Source organism: Chiroxiphia lanceolata, chromosome 1 (genome assembly GCF_009829145.1).
Source record: "Chiroxiphia lanceolata isolate bChiLan1 chromosome 1, bChiLan1.pri, whole genome shotgun sequence".
NCBI classification, from domain to species: domain Eukaryota; kingdom Metazoa; phylum Chordata; class Aves; order Passeriformes; family Pipridae; genus Chiroxiphia; species Chiroxiphia lanceolata.
This window is the reverse complement of record NC_045637.1, coordinates 97,150,577-97,174,575: the sequence shown is the minus strand read 5'-3', so window position 1 is coordinate 97,174,575 and position 23,999 is coordinate 97,150,577. Positions and strand designations below refer to the sequence as shown.

Below are 23,999 nucleotides of genomic sequence, written 5' to 3'. Positions count from 1 at the left end.
TTGTTACTTCTGAACAGTATCAATTCTGTTTCCAGCTAGCCTAGAGCATATGCTCAGCTCAAATGGGCATTGTGTAGGAGTACTACGTCTGGGAATAACATTTTATAATTTACTTTGCAAGACTGTGTATGTTTATAGATCCTTTTCTTCTGTGTGTCAAAGTTCCTTCAGCTTTTTGTTTCTGTAGATCATCAAATCTAAGGTCCTGGAAAGTTATAGACAGCTGATGTTATGAGTAAAATCTGGCACAAAAACATATTGGTGAATAGCATTTGTTTTGGTGCTGGTTTTCTTTATCTTTCATTCCTTGATAAGAAGAGTAGAATCTTACTTATGTAGTGGAGAAGTGCATTTTATAAGACAGGATTGGAGAGTATCTGAAAGGGGGAAAAATGATTGACACAATGATTTTTTTAACTCCCAATTACTGTCTTTATAAATGGCAAGTTTGCTGTCCAGGGTGGATCTTAAATGAATATCACTGAATTGAACTAATATTTATAAACTTTTCCAAAAGACATCTAGATATAAAATAGTTAACAGTTCAACTTAATACCGTATTTACCGTTCTCAGATATCATTTGTCTTTGTCGGAGAGGTGTTCTGGTGCCATTACACAGATTAGCAGATAGGTTTAAATTTAATCAGATGGTCTATATTCTGGAGCACTGGTTACTTTGTGTTGTGTATCTTCCTTCAAGTAAGATGATGGAAAGGATATTGCCTGGTATTAAGTAATAAAGTAACTACCAACACAAGAAGTCATTTTTATCTGAGAATCATTTAGGTTAGAAAAGACCCTAAAGATCATTGAGTCCAATCATTAACCTGCTCTTGGAATAAAGAAAGTCAACTGAATCAATGGGGTGGAACTAGTAGTGCTAGAAGCTCTTTACCATATTCTTTTGATCTCACTTTGGCTCTTGTATAAGTGGGAAACTCCCACAGATACAGAGAAGGACAGTTTTAGATCACTAAATACATATCCATTGCAACTTTAGATAAAGTGATTAATTCCTCTGATGGCAGAATCATTGTGTGACAGTATGGGTTCCTGTGTCAGTGTGATTTAATTGAATTATTCATTTTGTTTTAAAGAACATGTTCAACACTCTTTCATTTAAGGTCCCATGTGTTGGGTTGACCCTGGCTGGACACCAGTTACCCACCAAAGCTTCTCTCATTCTTCTGCTCAGCTGGACAGGGAGGAGAAAATATAATGAAAAACTCATGGGTTGAAATAAGGAGATGGAAGGGTCACTCACCAAGTACCATCAAGGGCAAAACAGACTTGATGTGGAGAAATTAATTTAATTTATTGCCAATCAAAATTCAGAGTAGGATAATGAGAAATAAAGCGAAATCTAAAACCGCCTTGCCCTCACCGTTCCCTTCTTGGGGAGGAGTGTTGATCAGTTGGAAGGCAGGAGAACTCTGCAGAGGGACCTGGACAAACTGAAGAGATGGTCTGATTCCAACAGGATGAGGTTTGACAAGGCCAAGTGCCAGGTCCTACACTTTGACCACAACAACCCCATACAGTGCTACAGGCTGGGCACAGAGTGGCTGGAGAGCAGCCAGGCAGAAAGGGACCTGGGATTTTGGATTGACAGGAAGCTGAACATGAGCCAGCAGCATGCCCAGATGGCCAAGAAGGCCAATGGCATCCTGACCTGGATCAGGAACAGTGTGGCAAACAGGTCCAGGGAAGTGATTCTTCCCCTGTACTCAGCACTGGTGAGGCCACACCTGGAGTACTGTGTCCGGTTGTGGGCCCCTCAGTTCAGGAAGGATGTTGAGGTGCTGGAGCAGGTTCAGAGAAGAACGACAAGGCTGGTGAAGGGACTCAAGCACAAGTCCTATGAGGAGAGGCTGAGAGAGCTGATGTTGTTCAGCCTGGAGAAGAGGAGGCTCAGGGGAGACCTCATCACTCTCTACAACTCCCTGAAAGGAGGTTGTAGCCCAGTGGGGGTTGGTCTCTTCTCCCAGGCAACCAGCAGTAGGACAAGAGGGCACGGTCTTAAGCTCTGCCAGGGGAGGTTTAGGTTGGACATTAGGAAGAAATTTTTTACAGAGAGAGTAGTCAGGAATTGGAATGGGCTGCCCAGGGAGGTGGTGGATTCTTCGTCCCTGAAGGTTTCTAAGGTGAGACTGGATGTGGCACTTAGTGCCATGGTCTAGCAACCACAACAATGTTGGATCACAGGTTGGACTTGATGATCTCAGAGGTCTTTTCCAACCTAGTTGATTCTATGATTCTTCCTGGGCTCAACTTCACTCCTGACTTCTCTACATCCTTCCCCTGAGCAGTGCGGAGCAGAGCATGGGGAATGGGGGTTATGGTCAGTTCATTGGGTATTGCCTCTATCGATCCTTCCTCCTTGTGCTCTTACCCTGCTCCAGCATGGGGTCCCACCCACAGGAGATGGTTCTTCAGGAACTGCTCCAGCCTGAGTCCCTTCCACAGGGTGCAGCCCTTCAAGAACAGACTGTTCCAGTGTGGGACTCCCACAAGGCCACAGGACCTGTCAGAAAACTTGCTCCGATGTGGGCTGTTCTCCACAGGACCACAGGTCCGGCCAGGAGTCTGCTCCAGTGTGGGCTCTCTGCAGACTGCAGTTTCCTTCAGGGCACATCCACCTGCTCCAGCGTGGGGCTGCAGGTGGATTTCTGCTCCACCGTGGGCATCCCTGGTTTGCTGGGTAACAGTCTCCCTCACCGTGGTCTTCACCACAGGCTGCAGGGAGATCTGTGCTCTGGTGCCTGGAGCAGCTCCTTCCCCTCCTTCTTCACTGACCCTGTTGTTTGGAGGGCTGTCTCGCATATTCTCACTCCTCTCTCCAGCTGCAGTTGCGCAGTAGTTTGTACCCTTTCTTAAATATGCCATCCCAGAGGCGCTGGTAACATCGCTGATGGGCTCAGCCCAGCTGGAGCCAGCTAGAACTGGCTCTGTCTGGCATGGGAGAAGCATGGGACATTATGTGACAGGTCGATTGTCTGACATGTAATTTCTTTTATGCTAGCCCCAGTGTAAAGAGTCCCCTGTAGTCAGCCTGGCTAGTAGTCTTGGTAATAACATTAATGAGAGAGATAAGGACAACAACTCTTTGATAAGCTTTTCACCTTTTTTTTTTCCCATCAAAAAAAAAAAAGGAACCATTTACAGAATTCTTCTGCCTAATATCATCAGCCTTTTAGCATGACCTGTGTTTAGAACCAGAAGTGCTTTGCAGTTGGGGTGAACCCAACAGCTCCCTGTTGTAACTTCTTATGTTAGTAAACTTTACGTATGCAACTCTTTCTTCCATGTATCTGTCTTTCCCTGAAACTAATTTCTCTGGTCTCTGGGATACTTTAAAACCTTTTTTTTGTTCATTTTCTGTGTGATTATTTGATTGTTTGGGGTATTTTTAAGGTGATGGAAAGGAATACTAGAGCAATAAGTTTCTTCAGAGACTTGATCCTAGATAAATCTTATTCATTGTCTAAGTTGCTATTTAGTTCTCTAAACACTGGTGGAGAAAGTTGACTAGCCAGTGTATTCCAGGTAATCACATTTTCCTGGAATGTATGTTCTGTATCTGCAAAAATGTTGCTATTGATTCCACAGTCTGTGGAAAGCAGAGGGAAGTGGTACTCAACTTCTGTCTCATAGCACTTCTTCAAAAGATGTTTAAATGTAAGAATTCTTCCAGTCAATTATTTTAAACCCAGTGAAAAAATGCTGAAAATGGCAGTTTGAGTCTGCTAGAAACCCTCTTATTCTATTTACTTACATTTGTTTAATTGCATTTTTACTTTTCAGAGAGAAGTGTGGGGTTGTATAAATTCTTCTTTGCCAGGTAAGATATATCAGTTTACTATTGAATCATGTTGCTTTTTCGCTATATACATATTTTGATTTTGTGTCCTCCAACATGATAATTTAACTTCCATTGTGCTTCTATTATAAACTGTATTTGGTGTCTAGTTTCCTTTAGTATACACTGAGTTTCCTGTGCATTTTATTAACACTTCTTTCCTTTTACTAGTTAGAAAATATTTAATATTTTGGCCAAACTGCTGGGCTCAAAGGTTTGTGATCAGTGTCACAAAGTGCAGCTGGAGGCAAGTATCCCAAGGGTTGATGCTGGGTCTAATCCTGTTTAACATCTTCATTAATGATGGAGGCAGAGTGCACCCTCAGTGTATTTGGAGGTGATGCAAAATTGAAAGGAGAGGTTGCTAGACCAGATAATTGTGCTGCCATTCAGAGGGATGTTTATTAGCCAGAGAAACAGGCAGACAGGAACCTCTTGAAGTTCCAGAAGAGGAAGTGCTAAGTGTTGCACCTGGTGAAGGCCCCATGCTCCACAGCACACAGGAGGCTGACCCAGCTGGAAAGCAACTTTGTAGAACATACCTGGGAGTCCTGGTGGACTGCAAGTGGAATATGATCCAGCAATGTACCCATGTAGCACATTGGCCAACAGCACTCAGACTGCATTAGGAAAATGCTGCCAGCAGATCAAGGGAGCTCATCCTTCCCCTCTAGTTAGCATTGGTCAGACCACATCAGGGATTTTGTGTCCAGGTCTGAGCTTCTTAGTACAAGAAAGCTATGAACACATTAATGCAAGTTCAGCAAGGAGACATTTTAAGGTGATTAAGGGGCTGGACCGTATATGAGGGCAGGCTGAGAGAGCTGAGAGACTGTGTTATGCAACTAGATGCTCTTTTATAGTTCAGGAATCTGTGTTGTACAGATGAATTTGATGAATTATCAGAACTATGGACTCCAGTCAATTAATTGTGCACTGAAGGTGTATTTTCATGCACACACCTTAATTACCTTAATGACAAAATATGTTTTTAAGTGGCTGTATTAAGATTGGAGTTCAGTGTTTCTCAAAAATGCGACCACTTGCCAAGAAAATGCTAACTACAGCTGAAACTTATCAACCTTCTTAATTTGGCATGTATTTGTAGTTTGCTTCATTCTTTTATCACAATTTAGTTTAGTTCCAGTACGTCTGAAAAACACAGGATCTGTATCGCACAAAATATGGGTGCCTGATTAGTCAGTGGTGATTCACTGGTGACTGTTCAGTGGTGACATTGCCCCTAAAGCTGTACAGCTGTACTAATCATGTGTTTCTCCTGGATACAGCTAGTTATTGCTGCAGAGATTTCTGGAAATCTTGTTTTCATACTGCACATGATATGCCTTACAATATCAATCCTAGTAATAAATATTCTACCAAACATTATTGTTCTGATTGAAAGGAGTCTCCAGCTAGAAATTTATGCGGAAACAACCAATGTGTTCTTTTATGCCTAAACCAGAACCTAGTGAGTAGTTGATTTGGCAATTAACTGTACTTATATAGTTAAACCATGTGCCTGATTTCATGTAGACAAGCATTTACTTTTGGAACTAGTGTGAAACAATGCATCAAATTCCAAATTTTGGAACAGTGATTACAAGCTGCTCATGTGTGCACAACAGCCATCTCTTTGACACTTTCAAAAAGATGCTCAACCTCTGAAAAACTAATCCTGCCCCCCAGCTGTAGAAGTGAAAGGTGAGCTGAATTTGCAGTTTTCATGACCTTCACAGCTGCTTTGAACTAGTGTTAATTGGAAAGCTGAGCCAATACTCTGAATAGATGTAAAGAGAATTTCAACAGGCAAATAGATTGCTGGCCTACAGTGTCTGCTGAAGGTCTGTACCGTTCAGATGGTACAAGGCCACTTCAAACTGACAGAATACAGGCTACAACCAAAAGCTGTTCTGCACCTTTGCTCCTCTGCTCCCTCTACCTGCTATGCAATGCTGTTACCTTACTTATGTCAAGCATTAAGGTTTTAATTTTTTTTTTAATAACTCTGTTATGTATTTTAATTTCCTAGGGAAATATGTTCATTTAGTAAAGATTTTGCTTCTCCTTTATAAATTTGCCATTTGTTTTCTTAATTTGCCCATCAGAATGTCATGAAAGACGGATACTGTTAAGACTTTCTATGTCACCCATGTTTGTAAAGATGACCAGTAGTATTTTAAGGGCAATTTTCTTCATGATAAAAACCGACTTGTTATTGTTTTCCATTGATTGCAATTATTTTTATTTACTTTTTTCCCCCAATGCTTTCTTATCATTTGAATTTAAGATCATTGGTCTTGCTCCTAGCTCTTTCAGTTCCCTTTTTTAAGCTAAACATCCCTTGTGACTCTTCTGAATAGGCATTTCTGCTAGGCTTAAGAGCATTTTTTAAAATTAAGTTGTTCATTCTTTTACTTTCTACTTTGTATTTCTACATAAAGAATATAATTTGTGCACATAATAAAGTACTGCTTAGATTTTAAAATATTCATAGCAAAAATAAGTGATTCATTTTAGTTAAATAATTCCACTTCCAGCCCTAAGAAAAAGAGTGTAACAAGTTTGTCACAGCTGCTGGGCAGCTGCATAGGTCAAACCTTCCCTTTAATTATTTATGTCTTTAAAGTTACATGAGAAATAGATTCAGGAATGTGTTTTTGTTTTATTTCTGATGTCTTGAAAGTCTTAGAGAATCTGTGTCTATGAATAGATTAAGACGATGAAACAACTTACGGCAGCAATTTGCTTTTCTGTGTAACTTTATCGTAAGAAATGAGGATAATGGCAATAGTGAAATAAATGGATTAAGAGAGACAGGAAGATGTGAAACTTTTATAGGAGAAATTTCTGGATATGAAATCATGTTCTTGGGGAGATAAACGACAGAAGCAGCATTGTGGGTTAACGCCAGTAGGCAGCTAAATACCACACAGCTGTTTGCTCCTTCCCCCACCAGTGGCACAGTGGGGAGAGTCAGAAGGGCAAAAGTGAGAAAACCCATGGTTTGAGGTAAAGACAGTTTATAATTTTAAAATGGAACAGAACAAAAGCAACAAAAAAGAAAAGGAAAAAAAAAACCCAAACCCAAGAAAAGCAAGTGATACAAAACAAAACAATTGCTCACCACCAACTGACTGATGCTCAGGCAGTTCCCAAGGAGTGGCAGCCACCCCCAGCTTTTGTGGCTGAGCATGATGCCATGTGGTATGGAATATGTCTTTGGCCAGTTGGGGTCAGCTGTCTCGGCTGGGTCCCCTGTCAACCTCCTGTGTACCACCAGCCTACTTGTGGGTCCATATGAAAACCAGAAAAGGCACTGATGCTGTCTGTGTTAGCAGCAACTAAAACATCCCTGTGTTATTGACAGTGTTTTAGTCAGAAATCCAAAACATAGCCCCATACAAAGCTCTGCTGGAGAAATTTAACTCCATCCTGACCAAAATCACTACAGGAAGCTTGAAGAAAAATTAAGGATCATATTCTGCGTTGACAAAGTTGGTTGAAAAATGTGGTATTGCAACCAACAACAGGATGCATCTCGAAGAGATAATGTTGCTAATTTTAATTATTTTTCCTGGGATTTTTTTGTCTGTTTATATTTCAGATTAGATAAATTATCCCAATCTAATACTTCCATTGAACAAAATAGAAATTGAACTATAGTTTTGCAATAAAGCATCTTTAAACTTGGTGTATGGAAGGTACTTCATTAATTGCCAGGTTCAGCACTTATGAAAGCACGTACTTGTTCTCTTCTGCTTAAGTTGGTTTGGAGTTCCAATAAAATCAAATCTGAAAATAGGCTTCTTGAATAAGAACAAGATTATCAAACTCGAAAAGGAACTGACTCACATAGAGGGAAGGGAAAACAGTGGCATAGTTTCTCTTTCTACTCTAATATGTCTGTCATCTTATTTTCCAAGGAGTTTTGAAGAAGTCTGATGGGTGGGTTGGTTTAGGTTGCTGTGAGCTCGCTATTGCTGTGGAATGTCGGCAAGCGTGTAAACAGGTAAGGCTTTCTAACTTATTGATGGAATCCGTAAAGGTTCTGAAGCTCACTTTGGTAATGCTAAACTTAATTCTTGAATTTTTTGTCATGGTATCTACATAAAAGTTGTTACTTTAAAATAATGCTGAGTGGAAGGCAATGTATGGCTGTTTCTAGGCTCTCTTTTTTTTGCAGGGTCATGTTTAGTGACGCCACGTTGTAGTTACTGCCCCAAATAGGTTTTTGTGTCTCTTCAAAGAGGTTTTTGTTCATCAGATGGAAGAAAGGGTTTTTTTGGTGTTAATAGTAACAGTATTTTTGTCAAGTAAAAGTTTTAAGCATAATACCTACATTTAGAAATTACCTTTTTATTAAAAATGTGTGAATAATTTGGGGATTATTTTTCCCCCCCAAATATATACTTGTGACTTTAAGAACATCTTCAGAATCGAAGAGCATATTCTTATCTATCATCATCGTTGTATCTCAGTTGTGGAGCACATGTGTACTTAAAATTCAAAGCTGTGTCTTAGTCTTGACCCAGCAGCCTACTGTAAATTGTTGTCATAAAAAAAACCCAATGCTACTTTCACCTGAAAGCATAGCATTAAAACTATGTGACAGGAGATGAGCCGTGAGTACCCAGAGTAGTGTGATAAAGAGATGAGGATGTGAGTAAAACAAACTGGGTACTTTTGATCTTCTGAAAATATGATACATGTATTTGTTGTCAAGTTCAATCAAAGTTTTCAAATTTGTCTTAATGTTTAAGTGTTTTCCAGATCCGATTAAAACACTTCTGTTTATTGCAGTGTCCTATGAAATTCTATTAATTTGGGTCTTATGATTGTTACATCATTTTATTATTCTCCCGAATCAGATGCTGTATCATTTGATTGCAGACTCTGCTGTCTCAGAGTCTTGGCTGTATTTTTGTACTTTAGCAGACTCTGGTTAAAACATTTTCTATTATTTTCATTTATACTCATATACCAATACTTCCCCAAATATTAGGGATAGTGGGAAATATTTGGATTTAATTTGATTCTTGAAACTTGAGGGGGTTTTGGAGGCATTTTGAAGAAGGTGATATAGGTCCAAGGTCAGACTTTACCCAGGTGTTTTAAATTATTGGAGTAACATGTTAGTAGTAATACTAGTTTTGAATATCTGCCATATGAAAAAGGAGCACAAAATACTCTATAGAACAAACTGATCTGCAGTTTGAAGGGAGAATTTCTGCAATTCAGTTTGACAGTAGGAACAATAGTACTGTACATACAAGAGAAAGGAGATGGGAAAGGGACATTAGCATGCAAAATAGGGAGATCTTTATGCTCAAATTCTTCCATTTCCTAAATACTTCCTGTGTTCTGCTCTATCTGACAAACCTTTCACAAAAACAAACTTGCTTTGTATCAACTAACTTGGTGCAGAAATAGGAAGTTTTGGTTTTTAATTAAATGTATTGATAGTCATGGTTTCTGCTTTTTAAAAAAAAAAACTTTAGATACATTCTTTAGGTTCTTAAAGGAACATTTAAATCAACCATGAACCCATGGTTGTCACAGTTAGTGTAAAGGTAGAATTGTCTTTATTTTGCAACATGATTTTATTATTTTCTACTACAAATGGAGAAATTTATGTGTCTTTCAGGCTTCTGCAAAAAATGATGTTTTAAAGGTCTGCAGGAAGGAATACGAGGTATGTGTTTGTGTCTGAACATATCTGACTAAAAATCAATGGTTTTATAAATTCTGTAAAAAGTATACTGTAGAAGAGGGAAAGTCCTGTCTTGTTATAATCATATTTCTGGATATGCTCATTTTCATCCAAATGTGAATCACCTCTCCCTACATTTTTTTTGTAAAAGTGTAAGTGTCCTCTGTAAAAAGGTCTTGGTTTTTATATCTTAATTTCAATGAAAAAGTTGCAACTTTCAAACTGGAGACGTAGCTTCCAAGAAAGTTTATTTCATAGGAGTTTTGATCAAAGACAGCATTCATTGTGATCATTCATTCTGTCAGAAACTTTTCAGCTTCAACAGTGAGAGAGTCAGCTTAAAAGTGACCTAAAGAAATAAATTTAGGAAAGAATAGCCTTTTAAGTATCTTAATGTAAAACATTTCAAATATATAACTCTTTTGTAACATCAGTGAAACTGTTAATGCTTGCAATTATTTTTACTGTCTGCTCATAGAATTAATTATCAGGGTATCTTCAAAAATCTGCCTTTACCTGTGTTGTTTTTAACACAGTGTGTAGAATTGCTATTCTGCTAGGGCTGCTTTTCTTTTGATCTGTTTCTTAATTAAGAGTCAGATTTCTCCTGCCCCATTTCCTTCTGCCCTGAATTAGGTAGTCCTGCATCAGTTCTGCTCATAATCAACAATTCAGGGTATCAGGCAATTTTCTGTTCTCTTGATTTGAGCAGAATTGGAGCAGCTTTCCTGTTTTTTTCCAGGAAACAGTAAATTGCTTTTTTATTTTATTTTATTTTTCCTTTGGTCCTTTTATCTAAACAATCTACAGAGTATTTTCCTAGACTCTTCATTGTTGAACTTAGCATAGATTGTTCTCTTAAAAATGAATTTTCATTTTAAGTAGTTCTGTCTCCTGTCATGCTATGATATGCTATACTCTCAACATCTGCAAGCTTCTCCTCTGTTATGCTGGTCTGTTTCCTTCTTTTTTTCTGGTTTTCTGCATTGCTGTAGGAGGTTGGCCAATATGGGTTGAAGGAGAACGTGAGAGGAAAGGTAAGAGAAAAAAGAATGACTTCAAAATGGTGATAGTCATCTTATTTACTTTACCAGTTTTTATCTGGAACTTTGAAAAGTGGGTTCCTTGCAATTAATCAAGAGTGATCTTGCTGTTGTTGTACAGAAAACCTTAATGCTTTCTATCTCTGCAACACTAAAAGAGAGGGAGAAAAATTATAGTAGAAGGAATCAGTCTTCAGGCTGGTGGAGAAGGAAAGAACTTATTATAATGAGGACTAGGTGTAGTAGGTACAAATAGTGTGTCAGGGACAGAAATTAAGTATCTGATGTGGTAGATCATTAGTTGTTACAGAGTTTTCTATGACAATGGGTATTACTATGTGTCCGAGCTTACAGGACAAAAAGTTGTACTTACAATGCTCTCAAGAGACTCCTTGGTTGTATAAAGTTCAAGGATGTTTTGCCCAAGATAGGAGATTCCACAAAATAGTTCTGGAGGGAACCTGCAGTTTCCCACACCCTAGATATTCTTTCTCCTTTCTTTCAATGTCATATATACTGTGTTTGCCTTTGTGTTTAAGAATTCATACTTCGCTAAAAATGAGGATCCAACTTGAGAATTAGTTTACAGTATAGATCATAGTGCTTGTTCATCAGCTCTCAAGTCTGTTGCTGAGGTATTTAATATATAAGTACATGACATAAAAGTAAAAACTAGATCAATTAAGGGTGTAAAAGTGTAATTCCCTTTTTAGTAAACACTCTCGTAACTTACCAGCTTTCTTAACTTTCTTATATACTCACATAATGATTTCCCAGAGGATTTTCACAAGCTGCCTAGAATAGTTGACTGAACTCTGCATAGTACTTATCTGTCATCTTTTGGGATTAGGGAAGCAACTTCATGAGTTATCCTTCATCTTCCACTGTTAGTGAGTGTGAAGAATGAGGTAAGTCTTCAAGGGTAGAACATAGGGTTCAGAGCAGTGAAGAAAAACAAACTCCAAGCAGGAGGCGCCACCAAGTTTTGAAGTTGTTAAGCGGAGTCTCAGGTTGTATAGTAGCAGAATCACTTTAGCATTGATGTGCCTGCTTTTCACAAGATTAATTGAAGATGCTTTTTCTGCTGATCATATGTTTCTGGGTTACTTTTACTGTAAATATGTATGTTTCTTTTAATTTGGAGATTTTAGAAAAGAATCGTGTTGGAATAAGCTATTAATTTTTGATCAGTGCATTGAAGATTGCATGTCCTGTTAAACAGCTTTTATTTTCCAGTAGCACTGCATACAGAAATGGATAATTTTAACACAACTTGCTGAGTATTTTTAAGTGTTACAAAAGATATTTTATTTACCTTCTTTTGAAGAATTTATTCTGATAGTCCTTTTTCTCATCTTCTGCCTCTCAGATACTCATTTTGTCATCTTCATTTTTCCTCTAGTTCTGTGTATCTCAGCTCTCTTATCTTTCACTACTTCTTCCAGCTTTCTGCTATCCTGTTCATCTTCCTCTATAAAGAAGGTAGGTAATAGTCAAAGAAAGAAGAAAAAAAGAAGTGGAGACGGTATGGATTGTATGTAGGATTTTCTGATTTTCATATTTTAAAAGTTTCACGTAAAGTGGAGGGTCAGTTTTTTTAAAAGACTACGTGGAATATGGGTAGCACTAAAATTTCTGTTAGATTGCAGCTCTTGAGTCTGTACACTGCATACTGTGAGTTCACCTCTCTGCACACTAAGAACTCCAGTTTTTACGTCATGTGTTCCGAATAAGACATTCAAACTTCTCTGGTTAATTTGGCACTGTGAGAGCTTTACTGCAGTTGAGCCAAATGTCACCAGCTGGCCAAATGTCACCAGTTATTTGGCTTCTACTCTTAAAACTAGTTTTGATGCACAGTAGTGAATGCTTTTCATATCTCTGTACTGTTAGAAGGTATTTTTGCTCTCACAGGTCCGAGCACTCTTTAGCCTAATCTGACTTTGGTTTTTTACAGTTTTTTAAACACAGAAACTTCAAATGCAATGTCTGCAGCTTCAAGTGCTGTAATTCAGAGAAGTACTTACTGTGCTACAGTATTGACTTGTCTTATCATCTAGGGTCATATGATCCTGCTTTATGCTGAGGTTTTAGTGAATGCTGACTACTAATTGCTGCTGCTGAAAAATGCAGTCAGCAGTTTTTAGCCTGTATCTAATTGCTCAGAGACAATAGATAATGAGGAACTGTTTAGGACACTGTTTAGCTGAAGGTTCCTAAACAGTTTTAATGAACTACTAAGGCATTTGGAGTGTGTGTGGCCTCTGGAAGTACTGTTTTAGAAATTCAGGATGGACTCTGACACATTGTAGATAATGTTGTTATCATCTGCTGGTTTCCTTTTGTCTCTCTTCTCTGCTGTTCAAAGAAGGTTGATAGAGCACTCTATCAACTCTTGCCAAAATTTAAGTTGCAGTGATTTTGTTCTACCTTGCTGTGCAAGTGTTCTCACTTCTTCACTGGCTTGCATAATTGAAAATCTTGGCCTTGTTAATTACTGCAAGCTTTTAAAGTTCTTAGAATGTTCATCAGCATTTGACACTTCAGCTGACTCCACTAAAACTTAGTATGTCATCAGTTATTTTCTATCAATAAATTTGAAGATTAAATGAAGTCAAGGAGAGATTAGCGTGGTTTTCATTGCATAGAGTGTATTTTATTAAATTTAATAAATTACTAGTGTATTTGTTAACTGTAGTTAATACTTACAAATTAAGATGGCCTTAATTGGATAGGATCTATATTGAAATATTTGCTGTGGTTAGGTTGCCCAAGCTGACAGTACTAAACTTATTTTTCTGCCAAAGTTAGTAGCATACAGATACCATGATACTTTTTAGGGAAGAAAATAATCTTTTTTGGGTTTTTAGAAGGATACTCTTTAATTTCTGGTGTGAAAGAGCAGCTTCGCTATTGTTTTTCATTCAAAACAGAAGAGGCAGCCATTTAGAATAAATGTGCTTGTAATATGAAAGCATGTCTTACAATGCAGAGGACTTCTTCCTTCAGCAAAATGTTCTGTGCTGTTTGTGTTTGGGGGTGTGCATTTTTGTTTTTGAGCCGTTACCTGCAGCTGATGAGCTCCAAAAAGAGCGAAACCAGTTAGGTCCTGCAGTACTGGCTAAAATCTTTCTTCAAGAGGGTTTTGGTGAGGAAGACTGAACGATGTTCTCTGGTGGATAAACCTCAGTAGCCTTTTTCAATTTTCATAACACCAGAAAGAAATCTTTGAGACGTTTTTCTTTAAGGTGTACATGGTTCTGTTGCCCATGTCTGCCTGCCACTTTCCACTCCTTCTGCTTATAGTGTCACCGACTTTAATAACCAGTTTCAGAAACATCTGTCTTTAAAAAAAAGAGAAGTCTGGAAGATGGGATTAATGCACCAGTAAAACAAATAATTGTTTTTGTTTTAGAAATTTCAATATTGACATCTTTGTTCACTTAGTAATTTAATATTCAACACAAGGTGAAAATGGAGTATGTGCACACTATTTTCTTTTTACCCTCATTTTCCTAAATCTTGATGACTTGATTGTTCTTTTAAAAAGAACATCCTTTTCTCCTCTTTTGGTGTTTGTGTTTGGTTGGTTGATTTAGGTTTGATTTTCCTTACCTATATCTCTCTTTTATCTTTTGCTTTGTTTTCTCTCTCTTTCTGTTCTGACAGTTCAATAGCAGAAGGATGCTTGAGTGGGAAAAAAAGCTTGTGATTTCTTAAATATGAGAACTACTTTATTAGAGATAGGCATCAACCTTGTGTTCTAAAATGAAATTATGATTAGTAGTTCAAATCAGACTGTCTAATGCTGTTACCAGCTTTATTTACAAACACATGATTAGACATTAATTCTTGTTTTATATTCCCTCATGTCTCTATAGCTACATTCCTCACATGTGTACCTGTACTTTTTGGGTAACTGAACAGTTATCCAGACCTACACAAAAAGCAAAGTCAGCATCCTCACTGGCACTGTATTCTGTGGTGGCTACAGGCACTTACAGTTTTGTGAAATATGGTGAGTTGCTGTAATAACTCAGTGCAGCTGAAGTTCTTCCTGTGCCTTTCTGCGACTGCAATTTTTCCACACATGTTCCCTCCCAATGCTAGCCCTACAAATATACTTCTTACCTCTGGCATCTGGCAGGTCCTTCTAAAAGATGGTATCTAAAAAAAGATTGTTCTATTCTATTCTAGCTTAGTGTTGCCTGTTGAAATTGGTAAATTAAAACACGAGGAGATGAGAAACATGAGTTTTCAGCAGGGCTACTGAGAAAGATCAGGTCATGAGAAGATGATGTAAAGGTGATGTAAAGGCATACACAAGACTGTACAACTGGGAACAGGGATAGAAGAGTTGTAAACAAGGTAGAAAAGAGAAGTAAGACCACCTCCTCCTAACAGAAATACAAGGACAATTACAGCAATTCAGCAGTCTGTGGAACTACAGTTTTAAAATACTTCTAAAATAAAAAGAATACTTACTATCTGGTTAGGGCATCCTGCCTATATGAAATTGGTGTGTAAAATTGCTGTGAGAAGATAATTTTGTCTCAACTCAAACCCTTCCTTAGAGTAGGAACATTAGTAGACACCTTAATCTCCTCAACATTCTCCTCTCTTCTGTGTCCCTTGAGCTAACAGGGCCACTGACACTGGCCTGAACTGCTTTTTAATCACTTTTTTGTATCATTCAACTTTTAAATATCATGACAGTTTTTATCTGAGTTTATTGCAGCATTACAGTATAAATCTAAGTATTGTTTGTGCTAACAGCGTGATCAACTACTTGGGTGTAACCATGACAGACAAACTTCAGACTTTCCAGCAGCCTCTACAGTCCCAGTGCATTAAGTAGTAAAGTTACGGTGTTGCTTTCTACCTGGCTGGTTTGTATGCCACCTTCTAGTGCTTGATACAGGGTGGGTGTGGAGAAGTCTAATTCCAGCAGCTTCTGAGGACAGTCAGTTTTGGGTCAGAGAGATGTTGTGCATGGCAACTCCTATCTGACAGTTGTTTCTCTTTCCATATATAAAAGGTCCCAAAGAAACCAGATGGCCACATCAAAACAGTGCCTTTCTGATGACTGGTGCCTGGCATCCATAGAGAAGGATATGTGGTGCTGTAAAAATTACATGAGCCTTTAGGCAACAATATGAATCTATTCTTTACAGATGTAGGATGGTGACTCTGTCTACATGTTCTTTTTCCCTTAATTCTCTTGTCCCTCATCTGCGTTAAACAGATGGATGAATTACACAATTTGCTTTGTGTGTTGTAAAGAGGGAAAATCTAAAGTTAATCGGATGAAAAGTTGCTACTGGGATGAGGAATGTTGCTGCAAATTCATTCTTAGTCTCGTAGAAATTATGCAGTATCCATGCTTTTGGGAGAAAAGATCTAAAATTTGGTAGGGGATATTCTTGGAATGAAAATAAAATATCTGAATTGTTACTTTGTGAGGTTTGGGTTTTGGGTTTTTTTTATGTAAGGCAGATTTTTCAATTTTTGTGTGAAGTGTACTCAATAGACCTGTTCCTTTTTTCATGATCACTAAAATTATAAGTAGTTGCTGTTCATGGAAAAATAACTTAAGATTTTGAAGAGGACAGTCCCAATACTGTAATGATCAGCATAAAATTTCTTCTATTAACAGTCAGAAATTAATTTAAACCTTGGATGAGTCATGGTAGATGTGGCACTGAAATAATGACCCTAAGAGAATAAACACAAATCTAACTTGAAAATTTATGTTTAACTGTTATTTCACTATCTAAAAAGATATTATCCAAAAGGTGATGTAATAGAGACTATAGAAAACAGGATGGTAGCAATATGATTTACGTGGCATAAAAAGCAATTGGCAAGTTGGAACTTGGGATTTAAATTACAGCATAAAATAAAATCATTAATGACATGATACAAACTGAAACATCAAGGCTTGAAGTTTTTCAAATCTAATATAAAATGTGAGTCTTCAGTCTTTTGGTACAGTAAATAATTCTTTTAGCTCTTCAGATTTTCATCAGAACTATCTATGCAGGAAAGTTAATTCATTTGAATGCTAATTCATGCATAGAGAACCAGTCTGTGTTCTGAAGTGTTTACTCTTAAATGAACAGAAAAGAGAAGCTATGAAAATAAAGAACATTTTAAAAAGAATCATGTTTTTCCTGAGGTAGTCAGAAAAGTTTCATGAGCAAAATTAAAAAAGGGAAAGCGAGATTGTCAAATTCTCTGGTTCTCTAGTGGAATACACTTGCTTACTGAGTAGCGCTTCAATGGAATAAGAAGTTCAGACTTTACAATATTTACTGATTGTGGTGTCAGGCTGTAAGATGCCTCTGAAGGTAAGGGAAAGGGAAAGTGTGAACTGTGTACTGAAGCTGCCTTGTAGACATGAGACTGCCTGTTTGTGCTGCTGCTGAGAAGAGAGATACATTCCGTATTTGCCCTTCTATACTCAGCATGACTGAACGTGAGCGAGCTGGTGGAGAGGAAATCCTCAGCATTCTGGTGTTGCAGTGACTGGTATTCTTATGAGTTAGCCACTGGGAGATTTGATCACTTTAATATTCACTTTTCTCTGTAACCCTACCTAGTCTGCAGTGGGGAAAATAAGGATGCTCAATGTCCCATCCAAACTGGTCTTGAACCCTGCCCATCCCTGGCAGATTTTCACAAAAATACCCCAAAGATTATTTGGGATAGCCACTTCTCTGCAATGCGGTAAATACTAGTAACTAACGTACATGCATAATCTAATGAACTACAGAGCTTAAACTAGGTCTGCATTTTGAGCTCTCTTCCTTGTCTTAGGTAGAGGTAGTAGCATATCTGGTACTTTCCTGTACTGAAGCAAGACATGATATTTGTGGATTAATCTGACAGTGTTTCTGTTTTCTTCTCTAAATTCTCTCTTCTATGTAAAACACAATTTTGTTTAATGATAGGGATAGGGGAAATGGAGATCAGAAACTTTATGAAGATGGGGATTGCGTTTTGTCACTTAATGTACCTTTATGTATTTGATCACTTTTTATAATCTGGTGTTCTGACAAGTGTAGAGATCAGGTGTGGAGGTAGTTCAAATATCTCTTCTATTTCACAATCATGTAATTTTAAAGTCTTTGATAATTGGCAACTACATTTTGGAATTTCAAGCTTGTGACTTCATCTTTTCATAGAGGTACAGAAAGATGATATGCAGTATCTAATTTTTTTAAGAAATGTACCTTTTCAGTGAGGCAAAGACTGGTTGTTTTGAGTAAGAGTTCAGTAGTCTTGGGGGAGGTGATTTTACCCCTCTGCTCTGCTCTGGTGAAGACCCCACCTGGAGTACTGCATCCAGGTCTGGAGTTCTTAGCACAGGAAGGTTGTGGACCTGTTGGAACAGGTCCAGAGGAGGGCCACAAAGATGATAAGAGAGGTGGAACACCTCTCCTATGAGGACAGGCTGAGAGAGCTGGGGTTATTTAGCCTGGAGAAGGCTTCAGGGAGACCTTATGACAACTTCCAGTGCCTAAAGGGGCCTACAAGAAAGCTGGGGACAAACTTCTTGGCAGGGCTTGTTGTGACAAGGGCTAATGATTATAAATTAAGAGAGGGTAGATTCAGACTAGGTATAAAGAAGACATTTTTTTATGATGAAGGTGATGAGGCACTGGAACAGGTTTCCCAGAGAGGTTGTGGGTGCCCTATCCCTGTAAGTGTTCAAGGCCCCATTGGATGGGTGTTTGAGCAACCTGGTCTAGTGGAAAGTATCCCTGCCCATGTCAGGGGGTTGGACTAGATGACCTTTAAAGGTCCCTTCCAGCCCAAACCATTCTATGATTGCTCTGTGGATTAGAGACCTATGAAACAAACCAGCAGGGTGTGTGCATTTCCCTTCTTCTGTCATTTAATATGTATGTTCCCCCAGCTGTGCCTTTTGGCTGCAGTTTGAGGGAGTTGACTGCATGCTTTAGCATTTAAGGTGTATTGTTGTGGAGTTGTTGTGTTGAGATTTTCTATTTGCATGCATGCATCTGTGCAGAGTTGGTTTTTTTTCACATAGAATCTTTAAAATTATTGTCCTTAAAAAAACCCCAAACCAACCAACCAAACATGTTGGAACACCCTAATATAGCATTCTGTTTCTAAGTTAGTCCAGGAAAGTCTTCCAATTTATTTGCTTGCTTGACTATTTATCTTGAGTATTTATTTATTATGAGTACACACAGAACTCAAGTGACCCCTGATCTTTTGATTTCCTGGTTTCACTGTTTGTATAGTGTTTTTGTTTTAATCCAATCCAATTGGAGCAAATAATACAAAAGATTTATTTGCTCATTATCGAAAATTACTGGACACTTAAGTATTTATTCAAAGTTTTCTGGCTTGTAACACTGTTTTTGTTTTGATTTCAGAATGCTCTCTTTAGTTGTATTAACAGAAATGAAAGTAAGTATATAATAGTTTGTTTTGTTTATCTTTTATATCATTCTATCCTTTTTTCTCTAAAATGTAAGAAATTGTGGAGGTGTACATTTACACAAACACATGGATTCAGTTCCATAGAAGGACAAACCACATGCATAAATTGTCTTAGTCAAGTGATTAAGGGAGGAGTTGGGCTCAATGATCCTTGTGGGTCCCTTCCAACTCTGCATATTCTGGGATATCATTTACATCAGTTTTTAATTTCTGTATTTGTATTTGTCTTTTCTGTCATTTTTTCTTTCCGCTTTGTTCTTTTGATGAGTGCTAAGTAGCAAAATTAAATGCAGAGTTGAAATTGTGAAGAACCATGCAAGTGTTTTGTTGCCTGATATCTGTCTATATAAAATGAAATCATTGTGTCAGAATTCAATCTAGTTGAAATAGTTCTCAAGAAGTATTATGTATATTTAACAACATACCAAAAATGGGTGAATCATAATACCATCTCTCTGGCTTTTTTGAATGATACTACTTTCATATTTATTTGTTTATTAGTAGTATTTCTCTAATAATTCAATTGTAGGACAAGTCTGGTTACTTTAAATAAGAACAGAATAGCTGAAGATAAGATTCAGCTGGCTTGCTGGTCTCTTGAACTTGAGTTCAAGGCGGCTTTAGTGACTTTTTTCTTCTGCCAAACAAGGAAATGTAATTTGGCTAGTTACAGATATTTCCAATCATTTTGTAGACAAAGGTATTTTAATAGAGCATAGCATTTTATTTTTTTTTCCCCACGGTACTAGCTTGAGCATCATTGTGTGTTGTACAGACATGCTCACTTCTTTGTTTCTCTGCATAGGAACCCATACATTTTCTATGTTTGTTTGCTTCCCCAGTGGGGTCAGTCTGTTGCAGTTACGCAGGTCATCACACAAACTGCCGGGAATATTGCCAAGCAATTTTTCGGACAGACTCTTCTCCTGGTCCTTCACAAATTAAAGCAGTTGAAAATTACTGTGCATCTATTAGCCCTCAGCTTATACACTGTGTGAACAACTATACACAGTCATATCCAATGAGAAATCCTACAGATAGTAAGTATAAAAAAATCCTACTTTACTGAAAACTATAAAAGATACTAAAAATGAGGACTGTATGTACGTTTTATATAAAATGTGTTATTGTATAAGACTATTGTATTAATTGTATTAATGCATTTCTGTGTTATAACTGTAATTATATGAATTTCTATACTGATAACTTTTGGGTTTAGGTGCATTGTTGATTTTATTTATTTTTACATATTGATTTTGTGTTCTTTTTTTTTCATAGTTGGTCTGTGGTCTGTATGCTTTTTGAGAAGCAATGTTATTTGAGATTCTTTGGAGGGGAAGAAGCCCCCTTCAAGCACTTTTTCTCTGAGGGCTGTTATGCCATGAATGTTGTTGTATGCTTGACCATTATTTATTTAAATTTTTAACAGGTTTGTATTGCTGTGATAGAGCAGAAGACTATGCGTGTCAAACTGCTTGTAAAAGAATTTTAATGTCAATGAAAACAGAGCTTGAAATTGTTGATGGACTTATAGAAGGCTGTAAAACAATGCCCCTCCCTCAGGATCCACTTTGGCAATGTTTTCTTGAGAGTTCAAGATCTGTTCACCCAGGAGTCACTGTGCACCCTCCACCTTCAACAGGCCTCGATGGAGCCAAGCTCCATTGCTGTTCTAAAGCAAATTCTTCCACATGTAGGTCAGTATCTCCCTACCCTCATTTCCAATTGTGAAAGTCCTTCAGAATTTGTCTCATTTCAGACCTTTGCCTGTATCTTGCTATGTATGTCAGATAGAAATTTCTAGAATTCTGGGAAAAAAATACAGGTTTAGATAGTAGTTATTTTGTCCAATACTTTATATCTCAAAACATACCTTCTGTTAGAGGGTTCAACTCTTTCTCACATTTAGCACTGGCTTATTACAGCAGACACAGTAAGTTAACAAAACCTATACTATATTTGCAGTCATAATAACCAATATTGCAACCTCTGGTCAAGAGGTCTTAACCAGAACTCAAGAGAGCCAAGGGGACAATGAACTGCACAAACTCTCAAGTGTCTGGTTACTTCATGTTAAAACCTTAACAGTGTTCCTTACTAGATGCTCTTCTCATTTTTGTCAATGAAAAATAACCTAGGTTATTTAGTAATTAAATAAGGGAACTAGCTATCCCAACATTGAAAAAACCCCAAAGGTTTTCGGCAAATAGTTGCATGCTTGCAAAAAAGCCAGCAGTGTGCCCAGGTGGCCAAGAAGGCCAATGGCATCCTGGCCTGGATCAGGAACAGTGTGGCCAGCAAGACCAGGGCAGTGATTCTTCCCCTGTACTCAGCGCTGGTGAGGCCACACCTCGAGTACTGTGTCCAGTTCTGGGCCCCTCAGTTCAGGAAGGATATTGAGGTGCTGGAGCAGGTCCAGAGAAGGGCAACGAGGCTGGTGAAGGGACTCAAGCACAAGTCCTGTGAGGAGAGGCTGAGGGTGCTGGGGTTGTTTAGCCTTGAGAAGAGAAGGCTCAGGGGAGACCTCATCGTTCTCTACAACTCCCTGAGAGGAGGTTGTAGCCAGGTGGGGGTTGGTCTTTTCTCCCAGGCAACTATCAGTAAGACAAGAGGGCACGATCTTAAGCTCCGCCAGGGGAGGTTTAGGTTACATATTAGAAAGAAATTCTTTACAGAGAGGGTAATCAGCCATTGGAATGGGCTGCCCAGGGAAGTGGTGGATTCTTCATCCCTGGAGGTTTTTAAGATGAGGCTGGACGTGGCACTTAGTGCCATGGTCTAGCAACTGTGGTGGTAGTGGATCACGGGTTGGACTTGATGATCTCAGAGGTCCTTTCCAACCCGACTGATTCTATGATTCTATGATAACTGTTATTGAAGCATTTTTAGTTTAGCATGATTTTCTGTCCACGTTAAAAACAGATGATGATTGCATTTTAAATGCATCAATATATCTAAATAAGTTGCAAACTTTGATTTCTGAGCTGTTGCTTCCTTTGATAAAAAAGTTTCCAGTAACAAAACAACAGATCCTGAATTAGCAGGATCAGTAATGAGTTTAGTAGTAGAGCCCTGGAGTTGTTATTTCTTAGAACGTTGTAGCATAGGCAGTTGATACAATATATTCTACTTGCTTGCTTTGACAATGAGTTCTAAAAATGGATCCTTCCTTCAAGTTTTCAACACAAAGGAGATCTAATAGCACAATGAAGTTTCATACCTTCAACTGGGATGGGAACAGTGGCAGCTTGTAGGATATTGCTGTGAATAAAGTGAGTTGATTGTTGCTGACACCAGGAAACATCTCAAACAAAAGCAACAAACAGTACCCCTGTTTCAAACATCTCTGCAAAAGAAGGAATGTATTTTGTTTGACAGTCATTTCTGTAGGAGAAGAAAGTGTTATTTGAAGCTGAAGGAGGGGATTACAAGTTGCTCATTATTATGTCAACCTAGATTTATTACAAGTAAAATTAGCTGGGCTAGTTCTCACCTCAAAGTTATAAGTTCAGTTTCCAGCTATTACAGTTTTATTGGATATTATGGTTTTATATTCTGAAGTCTTTCAGTCTTACTAGCTCAAAGATTTGCTCACATTCTTAGGCAAAATGGAAACTTAGAAAACACACAGAGGGGTTATTTTCTTTGAGCACAACGTTTGGATGCCCTTGCAGACTTTCTGGGCTCTAAAACAGTCTTCTATGGCAAGTATAGGCTGTTGTGACCAGCAAAGAAATGATGGGCTCTGCTATATCTGAGTGCCTGCTGTCCTTTTAATTTTATTTTCTTCATCTCTATGTTTTTTTCAGAGAGCTCTGCACTAAGCTTTATAGCACGAGCTGGGGCAATTCACAGAGCTGGCAAGAATTTGATCGCTTTTGTGAGTATAATGCAGTTGAAGTTTCCATGTTGACCTGTTTAGCAGATGTACGAGAACCTTGTCAGCTGGGCTGTAGAAATCTTACTTACTGCACTAATTTTAATAACAGGTAGGAGAGAGACACTGAATATTTTATAAAGGAATTCCTGTGCTTTGATTTAAAAAATAAAGTTAAATGTTTTTCAGACTTATTTTGAGATTGTATGTAGCTGTCTTTCTGCAAATATGTTTGTAGTTAATTTAAAACTAAATAATTTTTTTCTAGAATGAACATTTAGAAATGTATTTAACAACAGATATAACAAAACTTACAGGAATAAAAGCTAACCCATGAAGTTGTAAAATGTTACTATGTATTAGCAGCATATTCCTCTGTCGTTCTGTACAGACAAGTAAGCCATGATTACTGAAATGTTGTGTATTATAAATAAGGTTAAACTGCTTGTTAAATTTACATGTTACTCATTCTCAAAATTCCTTTTATTGGAGACATATTTTTGTAGGTTTATACTCTATAGGACAAAATGCATGACTTAAAAGTGGTGTCTGAATTAGTAATTGCAAGGTTACAAATTAAATAGCTAGACTTTAAAAAAATTAAATTTTGTTAGCTATTAGAGATCACTGGCTTTTTTTTTTTAATAATATGCAGTGGCATGAGCATTATATAAGTAGTAGAATCACAAGCCTGAGTAAATATAAATGATAAATCAACTTGCATTAGTGATTCACCAGGAAACATACGCATAGATATTTGGAGTATCTGGGATATTTGCTCTTAAGTTGACTTCATGTAAGAAATATTTAAGATCTAAGAGATAGAGGTGAGAAGGGAGTTTCAACCTTGAGTCCTAAAGAGCTTGTTTTCTTTAAAGACAGATTTCAGATTGATTTTAATCTTGCTTAATTATGGAAGGGATTCATTTCTTGTGAATCATAAAAAGCAAGCCATATGAAGGTTTAGAATTCATATGGTGAAAGGTAAAATGTGTGGTATTTTCTCTTTTTTTGTGTGTGTACATGCCATA

At 37.8% G+C, this 23,999-nt stretch overlaps 1 protein-coding gene across 4 annotated transcripts in view; it reads left to right on the top strand.

Moving 5' to 3' along the window:
- The window catches only part of RECK (reversion inducing cysteine rich protein with kazal motifs), a 53,206-nt gene that overhangs the window by 9,212 nt on the left and 19,995 nt on the right, over positions 1-23,999 (top strand). For 2 of the 4 annotated variants that reach the window (XM_032699938.1, XM_032701523.1), the window contains 8 exons: positions 3,806-3,842; positions 7,787-7,872; positions 9,508-9,555; positions 10,569-10,610; positions 19,025-19,058; positions 19,934-20,131; positions 20,521-20,788; positions 22,901-23,080. In XM_032699938.1, the coding sequence (XP_032555829.1) occupies positions 3,806-3,842; positions 7,787-7,872; positions 9,508-9,555; positions 10,569-10,610; positions 19,025-19,058; positions 19,934-20,131; positions 20,521-20,788; positions 22,901-23,080 (893 nt within the window). Of the gene's footprint in view, positions 1-3,805; positions 3,843-7,786; positions 7,873-9,507; positions 9,556-10,568; positions 10,611-12,065; positions 12,099-19,024; positions 19,059-19,933; positions 20,132-20,520; positions 20,789-22,900; positions 23,081-23,999 lie in introns of those variants that run through there. The other 2 variants (XM_032700744.1, XM_032702323.1) reach the window with 2 other exon arrangements.